This window comes from Anomaloglossus baeobatrachus, chromosome 8, assembly GCF_048569485.1.
Source record: "Anomaloglossus baeobatrachus isolate aAnoBae1 chromosome 8, aAnoBae1.hap1, whole genome shotgun sequence".
NCBI classification, from domain to species: Eukaryota; Metazoa; Chordata; class Amphibia; order Anura; family Aromobatidae; genus Anomaloglossus; species Anomaloglossus baeobatrachus.
Window position 1 is genome coordinate 102,152,058 of NC_134360.1, and position 17,013 is coordinate 102,169,070.

At 47.1% G+C, this 17,013-nt stretch overlaps 1 protein-coding gene across 5 annotated transcripts in view; it reads left to right on the plus strand.

Annotated features, from left to right (window-relative positions):
• Positions 1-17,013, plus strand: part of L3MBTL2 (L3MBTL histone methyl-lysine binding protein 2) — a 331,885-nt gene that overhangs the window by 24,515 nt on the left and 290,357 nt on the right. For 4 of the 5 annotated variants that reach the window (XM_075321932.1, XM_075321928.1, XM_075321931.1 and 1 more), the window contains exon 3: positions 10,508-10,723. The exons of the other annotated variant lie outside the window; for it this stretch is intronic. In XM_075321932.1, coding sequence (XP_075178047.1) covers positions 10,534-10,723 — 190 coding nt within the window. In that variant the 5' untranslated portion in view covers positions 10,508-10,533. The remainder of the gene's footprint in view (positions 1-10,507; positions 10,724-17,013) is intronic. 5 annotated transcript variants of the gene reach the window in all.

The following is a 17,013-nucleotide window of genomic DNA, read 5'->3' on the forward strand; positions in this document are numbered from 1 at the left end:
GCTTCCCACTGGGACATAGTCTGTTTTATAAATACCTGCAGCTACATCACGCATTTGAATCGCTTAACAGAATAACACCAATTGTTATACAATCAGTGTAATTAATATATTAGAGACGCAGAGAGGGACGGCAGGATGTATATCGATGGTCTACGGGGGACTTCTGTTCATGTCGGTTGAGAGGCAACAAATTGGGGCATATGCAAGGTGGGTGGAAGATTTAGGAGAAATTGGGGAGGAGAAATGGGAGTCTATTTTGCAATATGTCATCAAAATTTCTCTGAGCGATGCGAAACGGCTATCGCAATTACAAGTATTACAAGTAGTATTCAACCCCCTGCAGATTTAGCAGGTTTGATAAGATGCAAATAAGTTAGAGCCTGCAAACTTCAAACAAGAGCAGGATTTATTAACAGATGCATAAATCTTACAAACCAACAAGTTATGTTGCTCAGTTAAATTTTCATAAATTTTCAACATAAAAGTGTGGGTCAATTATTATTCAACCCCTAGGTTTAATATTTTGTGGAATAACCCTTGTTTGCAATTACAGCTAATAATCGTCTTTTATAAGACCTGATCAGGCCGGCACAGGTCTCTGGAGTTATCTTGGCCCACTCCTCCATGCAGATCTTCTCCAAGTTATCTAGGTTCTTTGGGTGTCTCATGTGGACTTTAATCTTGAGCTCCTTCCACAAGTTTTCAATTGGGTTAAGGTCAGGAGACTGACTAGGCCACTGCAACACCTTGATTTTTTTCCCTCTTGAACCAGGCCTTGGTTTTCTTGGCTGTGTGCTTTGGGTCGTTGTCTTGTTGGAAGATGAAATGACGACCCATCTTAAGATCCTTGATGGAGGAGCGGAGGTTCATGGCCAAAATCTCCAGGTAGGCTGTGCTATCCATCTTCCCATGGATGCGGACCAGATGGCCAGGCCCCTTGGCTGAGAAACAGCCCCACAGCATGATGCTGCCACCACCATGCTTGACTGTAGGGATGGTATTCTTGGGGTCGTATGCAGTGCCATCCAGTCTCCAAACGTCACGTGTGTGGTTGGCACCAAAGATCTCGATCTTGGTCTCATCAGACCAGAGAACCTTGAACCAGTCTGTCTCAGAGTCCTCCAAGTGATCATGAGCAAACTGTAGACGAGCCTTGACATGACGCTTTGAAAGTAAAGGTACCTTACGGGCTCGTCTGGAACGGAGACCATTGCGGTGGAGTACGTTACTTATGGTATTGACTGAAACCAATGTCCCCACTGCCATGAGATCTTCCCGGAGCTCCTTCCTTGTTGTCCTTGGGTTAGCCTTGACTCTTCGGACAAGCCTGGCCTCGGTACGGGTGGAAACTTTCAAAGGCTGTCCAGGCCGTGGAAGGCTAACAGTAGTTCCATAAGCCTTCCACTTCCGGATGATGCTCCCAACAGTGGAGACAGGTAGGCCCAACTCCTTGGAAAGGGTTTTGTACCCCTTGCCAGCCTTGTGATCCTCCTTGATCTTGTCTCTGATGGCCTTGGAATGCACCTTTGTCTTTCCCATGTTGACCAAGTATGAGTGCTGTTCACAAGTTTGGGGAGGGTCTTAATTAGTCAGAAAAGGCTGGAAAAAGAGATAAGTAATCCAAACATGTGAAGCTGCCTGAAATACTTCTTAATACTTTATGGGAACCAAACAGAATTCTTGTGGTTTGAGGGGTTGAATAATAAATGACCCTCTGAATAAACTTTTCACAATTTAAAAAAAAAATAAAAAAAGAAATAACATTCTTTTTTGCTGCAGTGCATTTCACACTTCCAGGCTGATCTACAGTCCAAATGTCACAATGCCAAGTTAATTCCGAATGTGTAAACCTGCTAAATCTGCAGGGGGTTGAATACTACTTGTAGGCACTGTATATGTTATATACAGAGTATATAGAACCCCCGTGTGGATGAAGAAAGTGGGAGTGAGAACGGATTCCAAAGGTCCAAAATGTACTGTGGAGGAAGCAGGAATCATGCACATGTTGTGGGATTGCCCGTGTTTACAAGGGTTTTGGATCACAGTGTTAAGTTTAATTCAATCAGTGATGCAAGTGGACCTACCCAGAAACCCACTGGTGTGTGTGCTGGGGTATGTGGAAGAAGTGGGGGTGGATGAACAAGAGAAACTGGCAGTGGCACGATTTGTTGTATGCAGCAAGGAAACTAATTGCCTTTTATTGGCTATCTGAAAAAGCACCGACATGTAAGGAATTTGTTGAAAAAGTGAATTATATTATTTATATGGAGAAAAATATTTATATTAAAAGGGGAAGGAGAAATCAATATGAGAAGATCTGGAGCAATTGGCTGGACTTTCCAGGATTAGCCTCATTTGATCTACTGAAAGGATATTTAGACTATAGGTAGGAAAGGAAAGATCGCAGTTGCTGAGAAATAAGGAGGGCAGGTCATTATGTTAATAAAGAGGGATGTAGAGGGTGGGGGGAGGGGGGGGAACTATGTGTGAGGACTACCCTCACAATTTATGTTTATGAATGTTTTAAAATGCAATAAAAATTTATCTGATTTAAAAAAAAAAAAAACAAGAACCAAAAAAAACCCCGAGTCTTCAGAAGATGTAAAATACAATACAGCACTACCTTTGCATGGCAATTAGTATGGGCTTAGTCTTAAGATGAGATACAGCGGTCTGTCAATTACTGAGTTCAATTCCCTCAAAATCTGTGGATGAATGTCTTCCAGCTGGGTGGATTTATCCACGTTTAATTTGCTCAGACACAGGCGTACGTCTTGTGTTAAACTAGCTATCAGGTGGTGAATCTTGATTTTTGCCTTGTTGAATGATCCCTGGAACAGTCAGTTGATTATTGAACATGGATGAAAAGTGCCTGTTTAATATCTCAACTTTTTCTTTGTCCTCTATAATTATCTTATCTTTTAAGGGGCTGGTACTGTCATTTTTTTTTTCTTTTTTTGGCATTGATGTATTTATAAAAGTTTTTAAATTTATTTTAATGTTGTTGGCAATTTGTTTTTCAATAGCTAACTTTGCTAGCTTAATTTCTTTATATTTCCTATTGTGATCCATATTCCTGAAATTTTGTATACTCGACCTTTTATTTTTATTACCCTTTTCGTTTTATTATACTTTGTACTGTCTTATTTATCCGTAGTGGCTTCTTTTTATCCTGGACATTTTATTACTAGAGGATATAATTTTTCTACAGGACTTTAGTAACATATCTTTTAAACATGCCCCATTTATGTTCGGTATGCCCAGTTACCATGTCATTGTCCCAATCTCCATAGTTAAGCTCTTCCCGTCGAAATCCGCTTTCCTAGAATTCCAGGTTTTAACATTTCCCCTTTCAAATCTTCTATTGAATATTACTTTGAAGCTTACCATATTATGATTGCTGGTGCCCAAGTGCTCCCGGACCTGTACATCTGAAATTGTATCCGGTCTATTTGACAGGACCAGATCTAGCAAACTATCTCCCCTGGTCGGTTCATCTACCATCTGAGAGAGGAAATTGTCTTGAATAGTAGATAAGAACTCGCAGCTGTAACACAACCAGAAGATTCCATGTCCCACTGAATGTCTGGATAGTCTGTGCAGATTATATGTGATTATTTCCACCCCCCCTGCATTTTTTTTCCCCATTTAATGCTAGTCTATGGGTAAATCTGCACAGAAAACTCTACGTACGCGCAAGAGAAAATGACATGTTGAGGATTTGAAACACGCACTGCAGGTCAGATTATACGGAGTAAAGAAAAGAAGCCCAGAGAGCAGGAGATTTCTATAAATCCTATCCACTTGGCTGGAACTGTATAAGACACTGCGTTTTTGAAGCAGTGAGAATATGCAGTGTCAGAAACTCTCCAAAAGCTCATTGATCAGGAAATTATCCCAATTCTATTATGAGGACGTAACATTACCTTCACACTTTTTGTTTATTTTTTCCCGAAATCTTTTTTTTTTTAAACTTTGAATTTTTATTGAGATTTTCAATTTACGTTTTTCATACATAAAATAAAACATAAAATTCACAATTCTTATCGAACCTAGACAAACAATGACAGGACAGGTGAGGAGGGTTAGGAGGGGAGAGGAGAAATAGGAGGTAAGAGGGAAGGGTTTCAAGAGTCCATGCTCTTTCCATAGGACCCATAGGCCTCAGTCTCACAGATCCTCCTGTCCCGCAAAGTAGTCCCATGGTGCCCACACGGCCTGGAAGCGGTCAACTGTGTCATGCAATAGTGCCGTGAGATGTTCCATGCGTCTAACGTCCAGTAATCTATACTTGAGGCTCTGGAGTGAGGGTGTCCCTGGCTGCCTCCAATTCTTTGCAATTAAGCATCTGGCCGCCGTAAGGATGTGGGACAAAAGCTTAGAGGCCGTTTTTCCCAATCCCCCATTCCCAAGACCCAGAACATAGATCAGGGGATCAAGATCAACCTCTATATATAGTACTTTATGGATCAACCCTCTAACCCGCTCCCAGAAGGGGACTATCCCTGGACAGGACCAGAATATGTGCAGAATGGTGCCCCTGCCTCCCCCGCATCTCCAGCAACAAGCCGGTATGGAGGGGTCTATGCCATGAAGGAAATCTGGAGTGTGGTACCAAAATAGCAAAATTTTATAGATATTTTCCTTATATAGTGTGCATATTGACGTCTTGGCGGCGTTTCCCCAGATTGCTGCCCATTCCTGAGGAAGTATCCGCCTTCCCAATAGAGACTCCCATTTCCGCATGTATGGAAAAGACCCCTCGGGCCCCTCCCGTGAATCAGAAAGCAAAATGTAAATTTCCGAAATCAGCCCCTTAGTATCAGTGCCCCTTCTGCAAATTTTCTCAAAATCTGTGGGAATCGAGGCCCCTGCCCTGCCAAACAAGGAGCCAGCCAAGTCTCTGATCTGCAGATATTGGAAAAACTCTCGATTAGAGAGAGAGAATTTATCTCTAAGGTACTCAAAGGAATGGATCTGCATTGTACTTCCATCTATAATGTCTGCAAATCTGAATAGACCTGCCTTGAGCCAGGGGTGCACCATGTCCGACTCCAGACTGCTTGGGAGCAAGGGTTGGTATATGAAGGACACCAGAGGGGAGCAGGGGGATGCCAAAGGAAATCTTCTAATGCAAAATGCCCAGAGGTCCCTAGTGAACTGCATCGGTCCAAGAAGAGGGGGGGGGCGAATCACACCGGGCCGGGGGCCACAGGAGCGCGTTTGGATGTATAGGCGCCAGCCAAAGTTTTTCAATCTCAGTCCACCTGTTGTATGCCCAAAGGGACACCCAACAGGGGATCCTCCTAAGATGGGCCGCCCAATAGTATTTTAGGATGTCCGGGACAGAAAGCCCCCCCCTGTTTCTCCGAGCCATCAACACCTCCCTGGCCACCCTATGACGTTTGTTACACCAAATAAATCTAAGGATAGCCGCCTGAAGGGACTTCAGCTCCTTTATTGGTACCTTAACTGGGAGGGTTTCAAAGAAATATAATAATTTTGGGAGCAAGCTCATTTTAACCGCCGCAATGCGCCCCATCCACGAAAGAGGGAGGGGCAACCACTTGCTCAAAAGAGTTCTCAGCTCTCGGAAAAGGGGGGGGAAGTTAAGGTTATAGAGGGAATCATAAGTAGATGTGAGGTTAACCCCCAGGTACTTGACCGCATCTGTCTTCCAACGAAACTTAAAATTCAAACGCAGGTAATCCAGGGCCACCGGGTCGAGATTCAAGGGCATTGCCTCCGTTTTGCTAGAGTTGATCTTATACCCCGAAAGGCTCCCGTACCTACCCAAGGTGCACATTAAAATTGGAAGGGACACATGGATGTTAGTAAGTGTAATGAGCACATCGTCGGCAAAAAGTGAGATTTTAAACGGTTTATTCCTGACCAGGACCCCCGAGATGTCTGGGTTGCTCCTGACCGAGGCCGCGAGGGGCTCTATGCATAGCGCAAAAAGGAGGGGGGACAGGGGGCACCCCTGCCTGGTGCCATTGGAGATGAGAAAAGGCTTAGAGATGTGGAGGGGGAGTTTGATAGAGGCCGTAGGAGCGCTATACAGGGACTTCAAGGCCCGCATAAAGCCACCCGAGATCCCAAAGACCTCCATTGTCTTGAAGAGAAAAGGCCACGCAAGGCGGTCAAAAGCCTTCTCTGCATCTAGACTCAACACCAACGCCTGTTGCTTCGTCCGATTTGCCACATCCACCAGGTCTATGAGCTTCCTGGTGTTGTCCCCCCCCTGACGGCAAGGGACAAAACCCACCTGGTCTTTATACACGAGTTGGGGCAACCATCGATTAAGCCTGGCCGCCAAGAGCTTGGTGAACATCTTCAAATCGGAGTTCAAAAGGGCTATTGGTCTATAATTAGCACAGTCCAATGGGTCCCTGGGTGGCTTGGGCAGGAGGATTAAATGGGAGTGTAGCATGGATGGAGGGATAGGGTCACCCTGAAGGAAAGAGTTAAACAAGGCGGCCATGTGTGGGAGGAGCTCCGCCGCAAACACCTTGTAATAAAAATAAGTAAAGCCGTCCGGGCCCGGTGACTTCCCGCCAGGCAGGGCTTCCAGAACTTGCTCCAGTTCCTCTGTAGTAATCTCTTCATTCAAAGCCGCGGCTGCTCCGCAAGGCAGTGAAGGGAGCTCAAGGGCCGAAAAATAGTCCCCAAGTGCCCCAGCCCCGCGCGAAGCCATGCCCGGGGGAGCCGGAAGGTTATAAAGCTTGTTGTAGTAATTGAAAAAAATGTCAGCTATTGAAGCGGGGTGATAGTGGATAGTGCCCTTTTCGTCGCGCAGAGCCTGAGGGCATGAGGATGTAGCGCGCTCCTTAAGCTGCCTGGCGAGTAAGGTATGAGCCTTATTACTCCTTTCATAGTATCTTTGTTTGGAAAAGGTTAGCAATTTTTCTGCTCTGCCAATTGCCAAGTCTCTCAACTTTTCCCTAAGGCTGATGACTCTCCTAAGAATAGTCAGTGATGGGGCAGCCGCCAGTCTCCCCTCCTGTAGCTTAAGATGGGCCGTTATAGAGTCCCGCTGGCTTGTGGCATTCTTTTTAGCCCTGGCGCCCTCTCTAATGCATAGTCCCCTCATCACTGCCTTGTGAGCTTCCCAGAGTGTTGCCGGCGACGTGACCGTGCCCGTGTTCAACTGAAAGAATTCGACCAGTTGCTTATTTAAAAAGGCCCTAGTGTCAGGATTTTTGATCAGAGATTCATTAAGGCGCCAATGCTGAGGCCTAGGTCGAGGACCATCTTTCTTGAAGTCCATTATGAGTGGGGAATGGTCTGACCACGTAATGGATCCCATTTCCACCCTCTCAAGACGCCCCAGCAGCTGTGAGTCAATGAAAAAATAGTCTATTCTGGTGTGCGTCTGATGCGGATGCGAGTAGAAGGAAAAGGCCTTCTCTCCCGGGTGGTCCACCCTCCAAGCGTCGTATAAAGCCCCTGATCTAATGAGCCTCCGAAAGTCCCGGGACAAATTTTTCAAAGCACCCGATGGAGGGTGTCCACCCACAGAGAGTCTGTCAGCCACCTCCGAAAAAGGGATGTTAAAGTCTCCCCCCAACACCGTAGAGGCCGGTGCCAGTCCGCCTATCAGATCGAGTATTTTCTTAAGAAAGCGTATCTGCCCTTCATTAGGTGCATAAATGTTGGCCAGTATGTGCGGGGATCCCCCCAGTTGGCCCTCCAGAATCACATATCTACCCTCTGGATCGCAGTGAGAACCCGTAATTTGTAGAGGACAACTGGAGGATATTAAAATAGCAACTCCCCCCCCCTCTTGGAGCCCGAGTAAGCCGAGTAATGGATGGGAAAGCGGTGGGACGCAAATTTGAAAGTGTTTGATTCCACAAAATGTGTTTCTTGGATAAAGGCTATGTCTGCCCCTGATGTTTTCAGTTCCTGTAGCAGCAATTTCCCCTTACGGGGTGAATTCAGACATTTTACGTTAAGAGAGATAATGCGGGTCATATCTAAAACTTAGAAGTAAGAAAAAGCTAATGGCACACCTATACCGTCGGGGGCATGACTTCCCCTGTGAAGCCGGCCAGAGGAGATGGTCCATACGACAAAGGGCCGCAGCTCCCAGGGACTCTAGAAGGGGTGGTACCTGAAAGGACACATAAGGAAAAAACATCGGGGAGGGGGGAAGACAAGGACAAACATAGAAATGAACATGAATTAAGAACAATAACCAAAATGCATAAACCTTAGGCATAGATTCCCGGGGGGTCAACCCGGAAGGGAGAGACCTAGAGGGAGGTTCCCCAACCCGTCTGAGCTAAGAGAGCCACCCACCTCACTCCCCAGTAGCCATCCCACGGGGGTCAGTCCAGTGGGCACAGGCCCGTGCCAAAAGGAAACCAAGGGAAAAAAAAAAAAAAAAAAAAAAAAAAAAAACCTCAACCACTAACTCCAAGTAAGGGGACCGGGCTCCCGCCAACCCCCCTACCACCCACGGCATCATTGTGGCTACAGCCCCCCCCCCCTTATGCAGCTCAACAGACCCAGAGGGCCGCAGATGACACAATGGACAGTCAGAGGCTTGCTGTAGAGAGAGTCACAGTATCACAAAGCATGCTCAGCCACTGGAACTCAGAGGGTATAAGAAATAGGCACCAACCAGGTTAAGAAGTGTCCTCAACGGTGAGCCGGGGAGGGGGGCGACCCGCGGCCCCTACCTCCTCTCCCCCCCAAAGCCCCACGCCCTCCACCCCTCACCTTGGACCACACGGGAGGGGGCGGCCCTTCTAACCTTTGCAAGTCCCAATCTGGGATACAGACCGCTGGAATGTCCAGTGCTTCACAGAACAGAGTGGTATCTGCTGGAGTGCGAAGGGTCGCCGATTTACCCCCTCTGCGCGCTGTTAGTGCAAACGGGTAACCCCAGCGGTATGGAACCTGGTGCTCCTTCAGGCTCGTGAGGAGGGGTTTGAGGTGCCGCCTTTTCTGGAGTGTGATGCGAGAAAGATCCGGGAAAAGCTGGATTTCCTTGCCATTGAACACAGGTGCCGTGCGCCTCATTCTAGCCTTAGCCATGATCAGTTCTTTGGTGGAGAAGTCGTGAATGCAACAAATGATGTCCCGGGGTTGGGTGGATAAATTCTTCGGCTGTAAAGCCCTGTGTGCCCTGTCCAGCTTGATGATGTTAGAAGGGGGAGCGTCCAACACTTCATTAAAGATGGATTGTAGTATGGAGTTTGTGTCCTCGGGCCCATCTGACTCTGGGACCCCCCTCACACGGACATTGCAACGGCGTCCTCTGTTGTCGAGATCCTCTATGTGAGACTGCATATCCTCCATTATTTTTTGTTGCGATGTTGCCAGTTTGTGTAATTCTGATACATGGGATCTGGTGATGTCATGCTCTTCCTCCAGGGATTCAATTCTGCCAGACAATTGCTGCAAATCTCTCCTCACTTCAGCTATTTCTGACCTGCAAGTTGCTTTAACCTCACGTATGAGGCATTGAAAGTCCTCTTTAGAAGGAAGTTTACTTATGAAATCATGCATGTCCTTATAGAAGGTGTCTGGCCCTTTAAGGTGAGCACCTGCAGTAATAGACGCTGGAGTTTTAGTCTGGTGCTGGGGAGGAATGATCTCCACACCGAGGCCCAGAGGGGGGAAGCAGGCTGCTCTGTTCCCTGATATTACCAGCTGTAGCTGCAGTCCCTTCTTCTCCCGGCAGTGGGGAGGGCTGCCCCCCGACCTCCACCTTATCTCCCACAGCCACTATGTGCTCCTGGGCCTGCTGCTGCTGTGCCTGAGGATCCGATGCAGTGCAGGGCTGCTGAGCCAAGGCATCCCCTGTTGGATCTGCTGCAGAGATTCCTCCACTCCCCCCTGTGTCCCCGCTCACCCACTCCTCCTTCTCTTGCTGCTTAGCAGGCCGGGCCAGTGCCTCCATTTCCCCTCCATGCTCCTGGAAAGATGGCGTCCGGGCCTCCCCTGGACCCTGTTCCAGGCCCAAGAAAGTATCCAGCGCCGTGGTGTGCAGCGGGGGGGCCACCGATGCCTGCTGCGACGGTTTAATCCTCCGTGGTCCCATCCTGAGAGCCGGTGAGTAGGTTTGTGCTTATGATAAGTGCTAATTTAGCTGAGGGTCAACAGGAGCTCCTCTTCCCCACGTCCACTCAGCTCAGCATCCTGGACACGCCCCCCTTCCCGAAATCTTTAATTGTTGCATGGGAGTAAAAGTAGCAAAGACGTTACATTAAAATCAGTGGGGGGCAAATGTGTATCCTTGCATTCTACTGCCAAAGATCGTCATATGGATTTTATGTGGAAGGTTTAACACAATCCAATAGGCAACCGCAATGCAATGTCGTAACACGTTCTCACTCTTATGTACGACACTTGCTGCCATCTTGCTGTACAAAACATGTTGTGCACTTGTTAAATATTTGAACCATTCAAAACTATAAGGTAAGAAAAATGTTTTTATCCATTGAGACGGTTGAACTCGATATTGTGTGTGTGACAGGCACAATCATTTTCACAGGGTGCTTGGCGAGTAGGAGCACAGCAATGGATGAAGACGACTCACTTGATTTATTTTCTGGTAATGAGAGAGAGTATAACAGCAGTGCGCTGAGCGAGAGCAGCTCTGGGCTCGGAGATTCCAGTTTTGAAGAAATGAAACAGGAGCCCGAAGCTCCCAACCTACAACCCCCGACTGTTGAGGAGTCGGTCTTAGATGAAAATGGTGCTGAGTCAGGTATGTGTATTGTATGAATTTCTATCAGGAAATTAGGCTGGGGACTGAGGTGTAACATATAGTTGGTTATGGTTTCCATATGGTTTCCATTTGGTGACTAAAGGGTTAAAAGGTTATTCCCATTCCATGAGAATAACTACTTCTAGGTGTCGGCCACCAGAGATGGGGCTGCAAAAAAAAAAAAAAAAAAGCCTGCATTATTCTACAGTATTTGTGTAACAGCCATAGAAATAAATGGAAATTACAGATACCTAAGAGAGGTCATCAATATTAACCCCTTCCCGACCCTTGACGCACCATATGCGTCATGAAACCTTACAAGAGGTACAAGAGGACTTGTAGTTGAGCCCGGGGGGGTAACCCCCCCCCCCCCCCCCCCCCCCGTGGCTACGATCGCTCTGATTGGCTGTTGAAAGTGTCACTTTCACATTCAATCAGAACGATTGTAATATTTCACCAATCAAACTTGGTGAAATATTCAAATCCATCCATGGCTGATGATGCAATATCATCAGCCATTGGCTGGAGCATAATTACCTCTGTGTCACCTCCCCCCGATCTGATTGGAGCTAGCGTCCATGTGATGCTATCCCTCCAATCAGATTTGGAGGGGCAGTGTGACCAGTGGGTGCCCTCCTCCTTCAGCCTCATCCTGTCCGTGGAAGGCGAAGAGCGAGGTCCCCTGCTGCTGCTGCCGCCGCCGATCACCGCGCTGCCATCCGGTAGTATTTGTCCCCCACTTCCCTCTGCCATCCGATTCCCACACCCACCCCGATCTCTGCTCCCCCCGTCGTCCGATTACGCTCCCCCCGTCGTCCGGTTACACTCCCTCCGCCTCCCCCCCCCCTCCCGGGCGTCCAATACCAGCCCCCCACCCCGACCTGAGCTCCCTCCCCCCCTGCCCTGTGATCACTCACTGCCCTGCTTCTGCCAGCGTCCTGAGTGCTGTGAGGGCCCCTCTGTGCCCCAGTGATCCCCCACCTGTGCCCCAGTAATTCCCCCCCCCCCGTGCCCCAGTGATCCTTCCACCCCCTCCCCCCCCCGTGCCCCAGTGATTCCCCCCCCTGTGCCCCAGTGATTTCCCCCCCCCCCCCCCGTGCCTCAGTGATCACCGCCTGCCCTTCGTGCGCCTGACTGCCTGCGGCCTGCCCTCCGTGCGCCTGACTGCCCGCGGCCTGCCGTAGAAAGTTTCACTAAACACTCTCACATGCACACGCACACTAATAAAGTTTAGGGTTTTTTTTTTTTACACACACACACACACACACACACACACACACACACACACACACACACACACACACACACACACACACACACACTTTTCTCTATTCCTCCCACTCTTCCTCCTCCAGTGACACAGACTCGCCGCCACGAAGACGTCGCAGGACAAGAGATTGTCCGGAGGCCGTGGGAGAAGAGCCGGAGGCCATGGGAGAAGACCCACAGCCAAGTGTGAGTACCCCCCAACCTAGTGCTAGTGATGCCCAACCTAGCACTAGTGCCCCCATCTGGACCCCTGTCCCTGAAAATTTTGCTCCACGGATTCCTGGTTTCGTTCCCCAATCAGGAATCCAGTTCGAGACTGCCAACCTCAGAGAAATACACTTTTCAAAGTCTATTTCTCTGAGTCAATTGTCAGTCTTATGGTGGAGCAAACTATATGCCCAGCAATTTTTGTCCGAAAACCCAAATTCATCATATTCTACTTGGAGTCCCATTGACTCAGTAGAAATGATGAAATATTGGGGACTGGTCCTTCACATGGGGATTATGAAGAAACCAGAAATTCGCCAATACTGGAGTACTGATATTTTATATCAAACTCCAATATTTGGCATGGTCATGACCCGCAAATGGTTTGAGGCCGTTCATAGGTTTCTTCATTTTAGGGACAATGCGGACAGCCTTCCCCGCGATGATCCGAATTTTGATAGACTGTTCAAAATTCGACCGGTCATCGAGCACTTCAGCAACAAGTTTTCTGAAGTGTACATTCCCAAAAGGGAAATTTGTGTGGATGAATCCCTCATCCACTTCAAAGGGAGGCTTCAATTCCGTCAGTACCTGCCAAGTAAAAGGGCCAGGTACGGGATAAAACTCTATAAGCTGTGTGAGAGTACCTCAGGGTACACTCACAGCTTTAGAGTTTACCAAGGGAAGGATAGCAGGATCCAGCCCCCAGAATGCCCACCTACTTTGGGGGTGAGTGGGAAAATAGTGTGGGATTTGATCCACCCACTGCTTGTTAATTGTTACCATCTGTACGTTGATAACTTTTACACAAGCATCCCACTCTTTCAATCCCTCTCTGCCAGAACTACCGCCGCTTGCGGTACTGTGCGCAGAAACCAGAGGGGTCTCCCTTTGTCGCTAGTTGAGCAGCCTCTCCCTAAGGGTGAGAGCCGAGCCCAATGTAGCGGCAACATGGTTGTGGTCAAGTTCAAAGACAAAAGGGACGCCTTTTTCTTGACAACAATCCATGGTCCCGGCACCACGGCCACCACCGTTAGAGGTTCCTCAGCACAGGTCTACAAACCGGACTGTGCCCTGGGGTACAACAAGCACATGGGGGGAGTTGATCTTTCTGATCAAGTCCTCCAGCCCTATGGTGCCATGCGGAAGGCGAAGGTGTGGTACAAGAAGCTGGCCGTGCATATCGTACAGATGGCACTGTATAACGCATACGTGCTCTCACGATGTACAGGCCAGACCAACAACACCTTCCTTCAGTTCCAGGAGACGGTGATAAAGGCCCTCATGTTTGGAGATGAGGAAGGAGCAGGCCCCAGCACCTCAAGAACTCAAGTTTCCCGTATGGTACCAGGCCAACATTTTCCCGGTGAGGGAATGTCAAGAAAAAGGTGCCGGGTCTGCTATAAAAAGGGGATAAGAAGGAGACTTGTTTCCAATGTGAAACGTGTCCTGAAAAACCTGGACTGTGTTTGAATGAATGCCTCAGAATTAATCACACGTCCTTTGACTAAACACATGCTGACATTCCCCTACAGAACTCACCCACACCAGCCTGACATAAACAACACCACACACACCAACCTGATGTACACTAAACCACACACACCAACCTGACGTACACTACACCACACACCAAACTGACCTACACTACACCAACCTGACATACACTGTCAGGTTGGTGTGTGTGTTGTAGTGTACATCAGGTTGTGTGTGGTATATACTACACCACACATCAACCTGACGTACACTACACTATACCGCACACTAACCTGACGTACAATAAGTCACACACCAACCTGACGTAGTGTATGTCAGGTTGGTGTATGTAGTGTACACTATACCACACACACCAACCTGACATACACTACACCACACCAACCTGACGTATACTACACTACACACACACACCAACCTAACATACTCTACATACTCTCCTTACGCGACATGGTGTCCGCTAACAATTGGAGCTATTTTTCCATTCAAATTGTTAGCGGACACCATGTTGCGTATGGAGAGCCCCTGTGTGCCTAAACATTGGTGCTCTCCCACAAGTGACCCATTATGGAAACTAGACCTCCCAAGGAACTTATCTAGATGCATAGTGAGCACTTTGAACCCCCAGGTGCTTCACAAATTGATCCGTAAAAATGAAAAAAATACTTTTTTTTTTTCACAAATATTTTCTTTTAGCCTCAATTGTTTCTTTTTCACATGGGCAACAGGATAAAGTGGATCCTAAAATTTGTTGGGCAATTTCTCCTGAGTACACAGATACCTCATATGTGGTCATAAATTACGGTTTGGGTGCACAGCAGGGCTCGGAAGGGAAGGAGCTCCATTTGAGTTTTTCAATGGAAAATTAGCTCCAAAAGTCAAAAAGCGCTCCTTGCCTTCCGAGCCCTGCTGTGCGCCCAAACATTTGATTTCTACCATATATGAGCTATCTGTGTACTCAGGAGAAATTGCACAAAACATTTTATGGTGTAATTTTATCTGATACCCTTGTAAAAAAAAAAAAAAAAAAAAAAAAACTACCTGGCTGAAGTAACAATTTTGTGGTAAAAAAAATAAATAAAATTATTTTCACGGCTCAACGTTATAACTTCTGTGAAGCCCCCAGGGGTTCAAAAGGCTCACTAAACATCTAGATAAAGTCCATGAGGGGTCTAGTTTCCAAAATGGGGTCACTTGTGGGGGAGCTCCATTGTTTAGGCACCACAGGGGGTCTCCAAACGCAACATGGCATCCACTAACGATTCCAGACAATTTTGCGTTTGAAAAGTCAAAAAGCGCTCCTTGCCTTCCGAGCCCTGCTGTGCGCCCAAACATTTGATTTCCACCACATATGAGGTATCTTTGTACTCAGGAGAAATTGCATAATAAAGTTTATGGTCTATTTTTTCCTGATACCCTTGTAAAAATGCTACATTTTATAGCTACAGTAACATTTTTGTGTAAAAATTAAAATTTTTCATTTTCTCCTTCCACATTGCTTTGGTTCCTGTGAAGCATGTAAAGGGTTTATAAACTTCTTGAATATGGTTTTGAGTGAAGGGGTGCAGTTTTTAGAATGGGGTCACTTTTGGGTATTTTCTGTCGCATAGGCTTTTCAAAGTCACTCTAAATGTTATGTAGTCCCTAAAAAAATTTTTTGGGTAAATTTTGTTGGAAAAATGAAAAATTGCTGATGAACTTTGAACCCTTCTAACTTTCTAACTGAAAAAAAAATTGTTTCGAAAATTGCGCTGATGTAAAGTAGACATGTGGGAAATGTAATTTATTAACTATTTTGTGTGAGTTATCTCTCAGATTTATGGGCATAAAATTTTAAAATTTTGAAAATTGCGCAATTTTCAATATTTTCGCCAAATTTCCGAAATTTTAAAAAATAAACACAAAAAATATCGGCTTAAATTCACCACTTTCATAAAATACAATATGTCATGAAAAAACAATCTCAGTATCCCCAGGATCCGTTTAAGCGTTCCAGAGTTATAACCTCATAAAGGGACACTGGTCAGAATTGCGGAAAATGGCGAGGTCAGTAAGGTCAAAATAGGCTGGGGGCTGAAGGAGTTAAAAGGCTGGACGATCCCATTCACTTAATTTCACATTCACTTAAGGGGAACCTGTCAAGTGGAAAAATGCTATTAACCTTCAGATAAGGGGTTAACTTGATCTGTAGGTTAGTAGCATTCTGAACTTGCCTGGCACCTGCACATTGAATCCCACTGCTGGGAGGAAATTAACTTTAATTCTCTTGGCAGCATTCCGGTTTCAGTCATTGGGTTGGCAGTGGCGCGGGTCCCGTCATCACCCTCTGTATGGAGTGCGGCGGCCGTAACCGCTCCCTCCCACAATTACTGACATCCACTTTGCATTAGGCCTCTTTCACACGTCTGTGAAAAACCACACACGTTTTGCACGGACGTGTAAAAGGTGCGTATGGCACTCCGTGTGCCATGATTTTGGCACATATGTGTTCTCCGTGTTCTATCCACGATAACACAAGGAGATCAGGAACTTTCTGCTCACCTGTCCCTGGCGCTGCTGTCCGTGGTGCTGATGTCTTCCGCTTTGCAGTCTCTGGCCCTGTTGACTCCCTGCTGCTGCTTCCGGTTCTTGGTGCACGAATATATGATGAGCATAATGAACGGAGGTTGGAAGGAAGTGACAGCACCAAAGACAGCAGTGCTGTAGACAGGTGAGTATAGAAAAGCATTTTATTTCACAGACAGTGTTTTTCCCTGGTATGTGTCACACTGATGTCACATGGATCACATCAGTGTGTGGGCCATGTGACATCAATGCTGCCGGAGAAAAACGGACATGTCTACGTGTGGAGCACACGGACACATGTATGCTCCACACTGTCCATGTGAAAACACGCATGATCTTTATGGGTCTACATGTGACCAGCTCTCTGGTTTGTGTGAAAACGGACATCACAGGTATCGGAGACACGGATGTGTGAAGGGGGCCTTAAGGTAGTGTCACACATAGCGACGCAGCAGCGATCATGACCAGCGATCTGCCCTTATCAGGATCGCTGCTGCGTCATTACATGGTCGTTGGTGAGCTGTCAAACAGGCAGATCTCACCAGTGACCAGTCCCCCAGCCAGCAGCAACGCTTGGAAACGTAACTAAGGTAAATATCGGGTAACCAAGGAAAGCACTTCTCTTGGTTACCCGATATTTACCTTAGTTACTAGCGTCCGCCGCTCTCACGCTCCCTGTTCCCGGCACTCCTAGCCAGAATACACATCGGGTTAATTACCCGATGTGTTCTCCAGGTACGTGTGCAGGGAGCAGG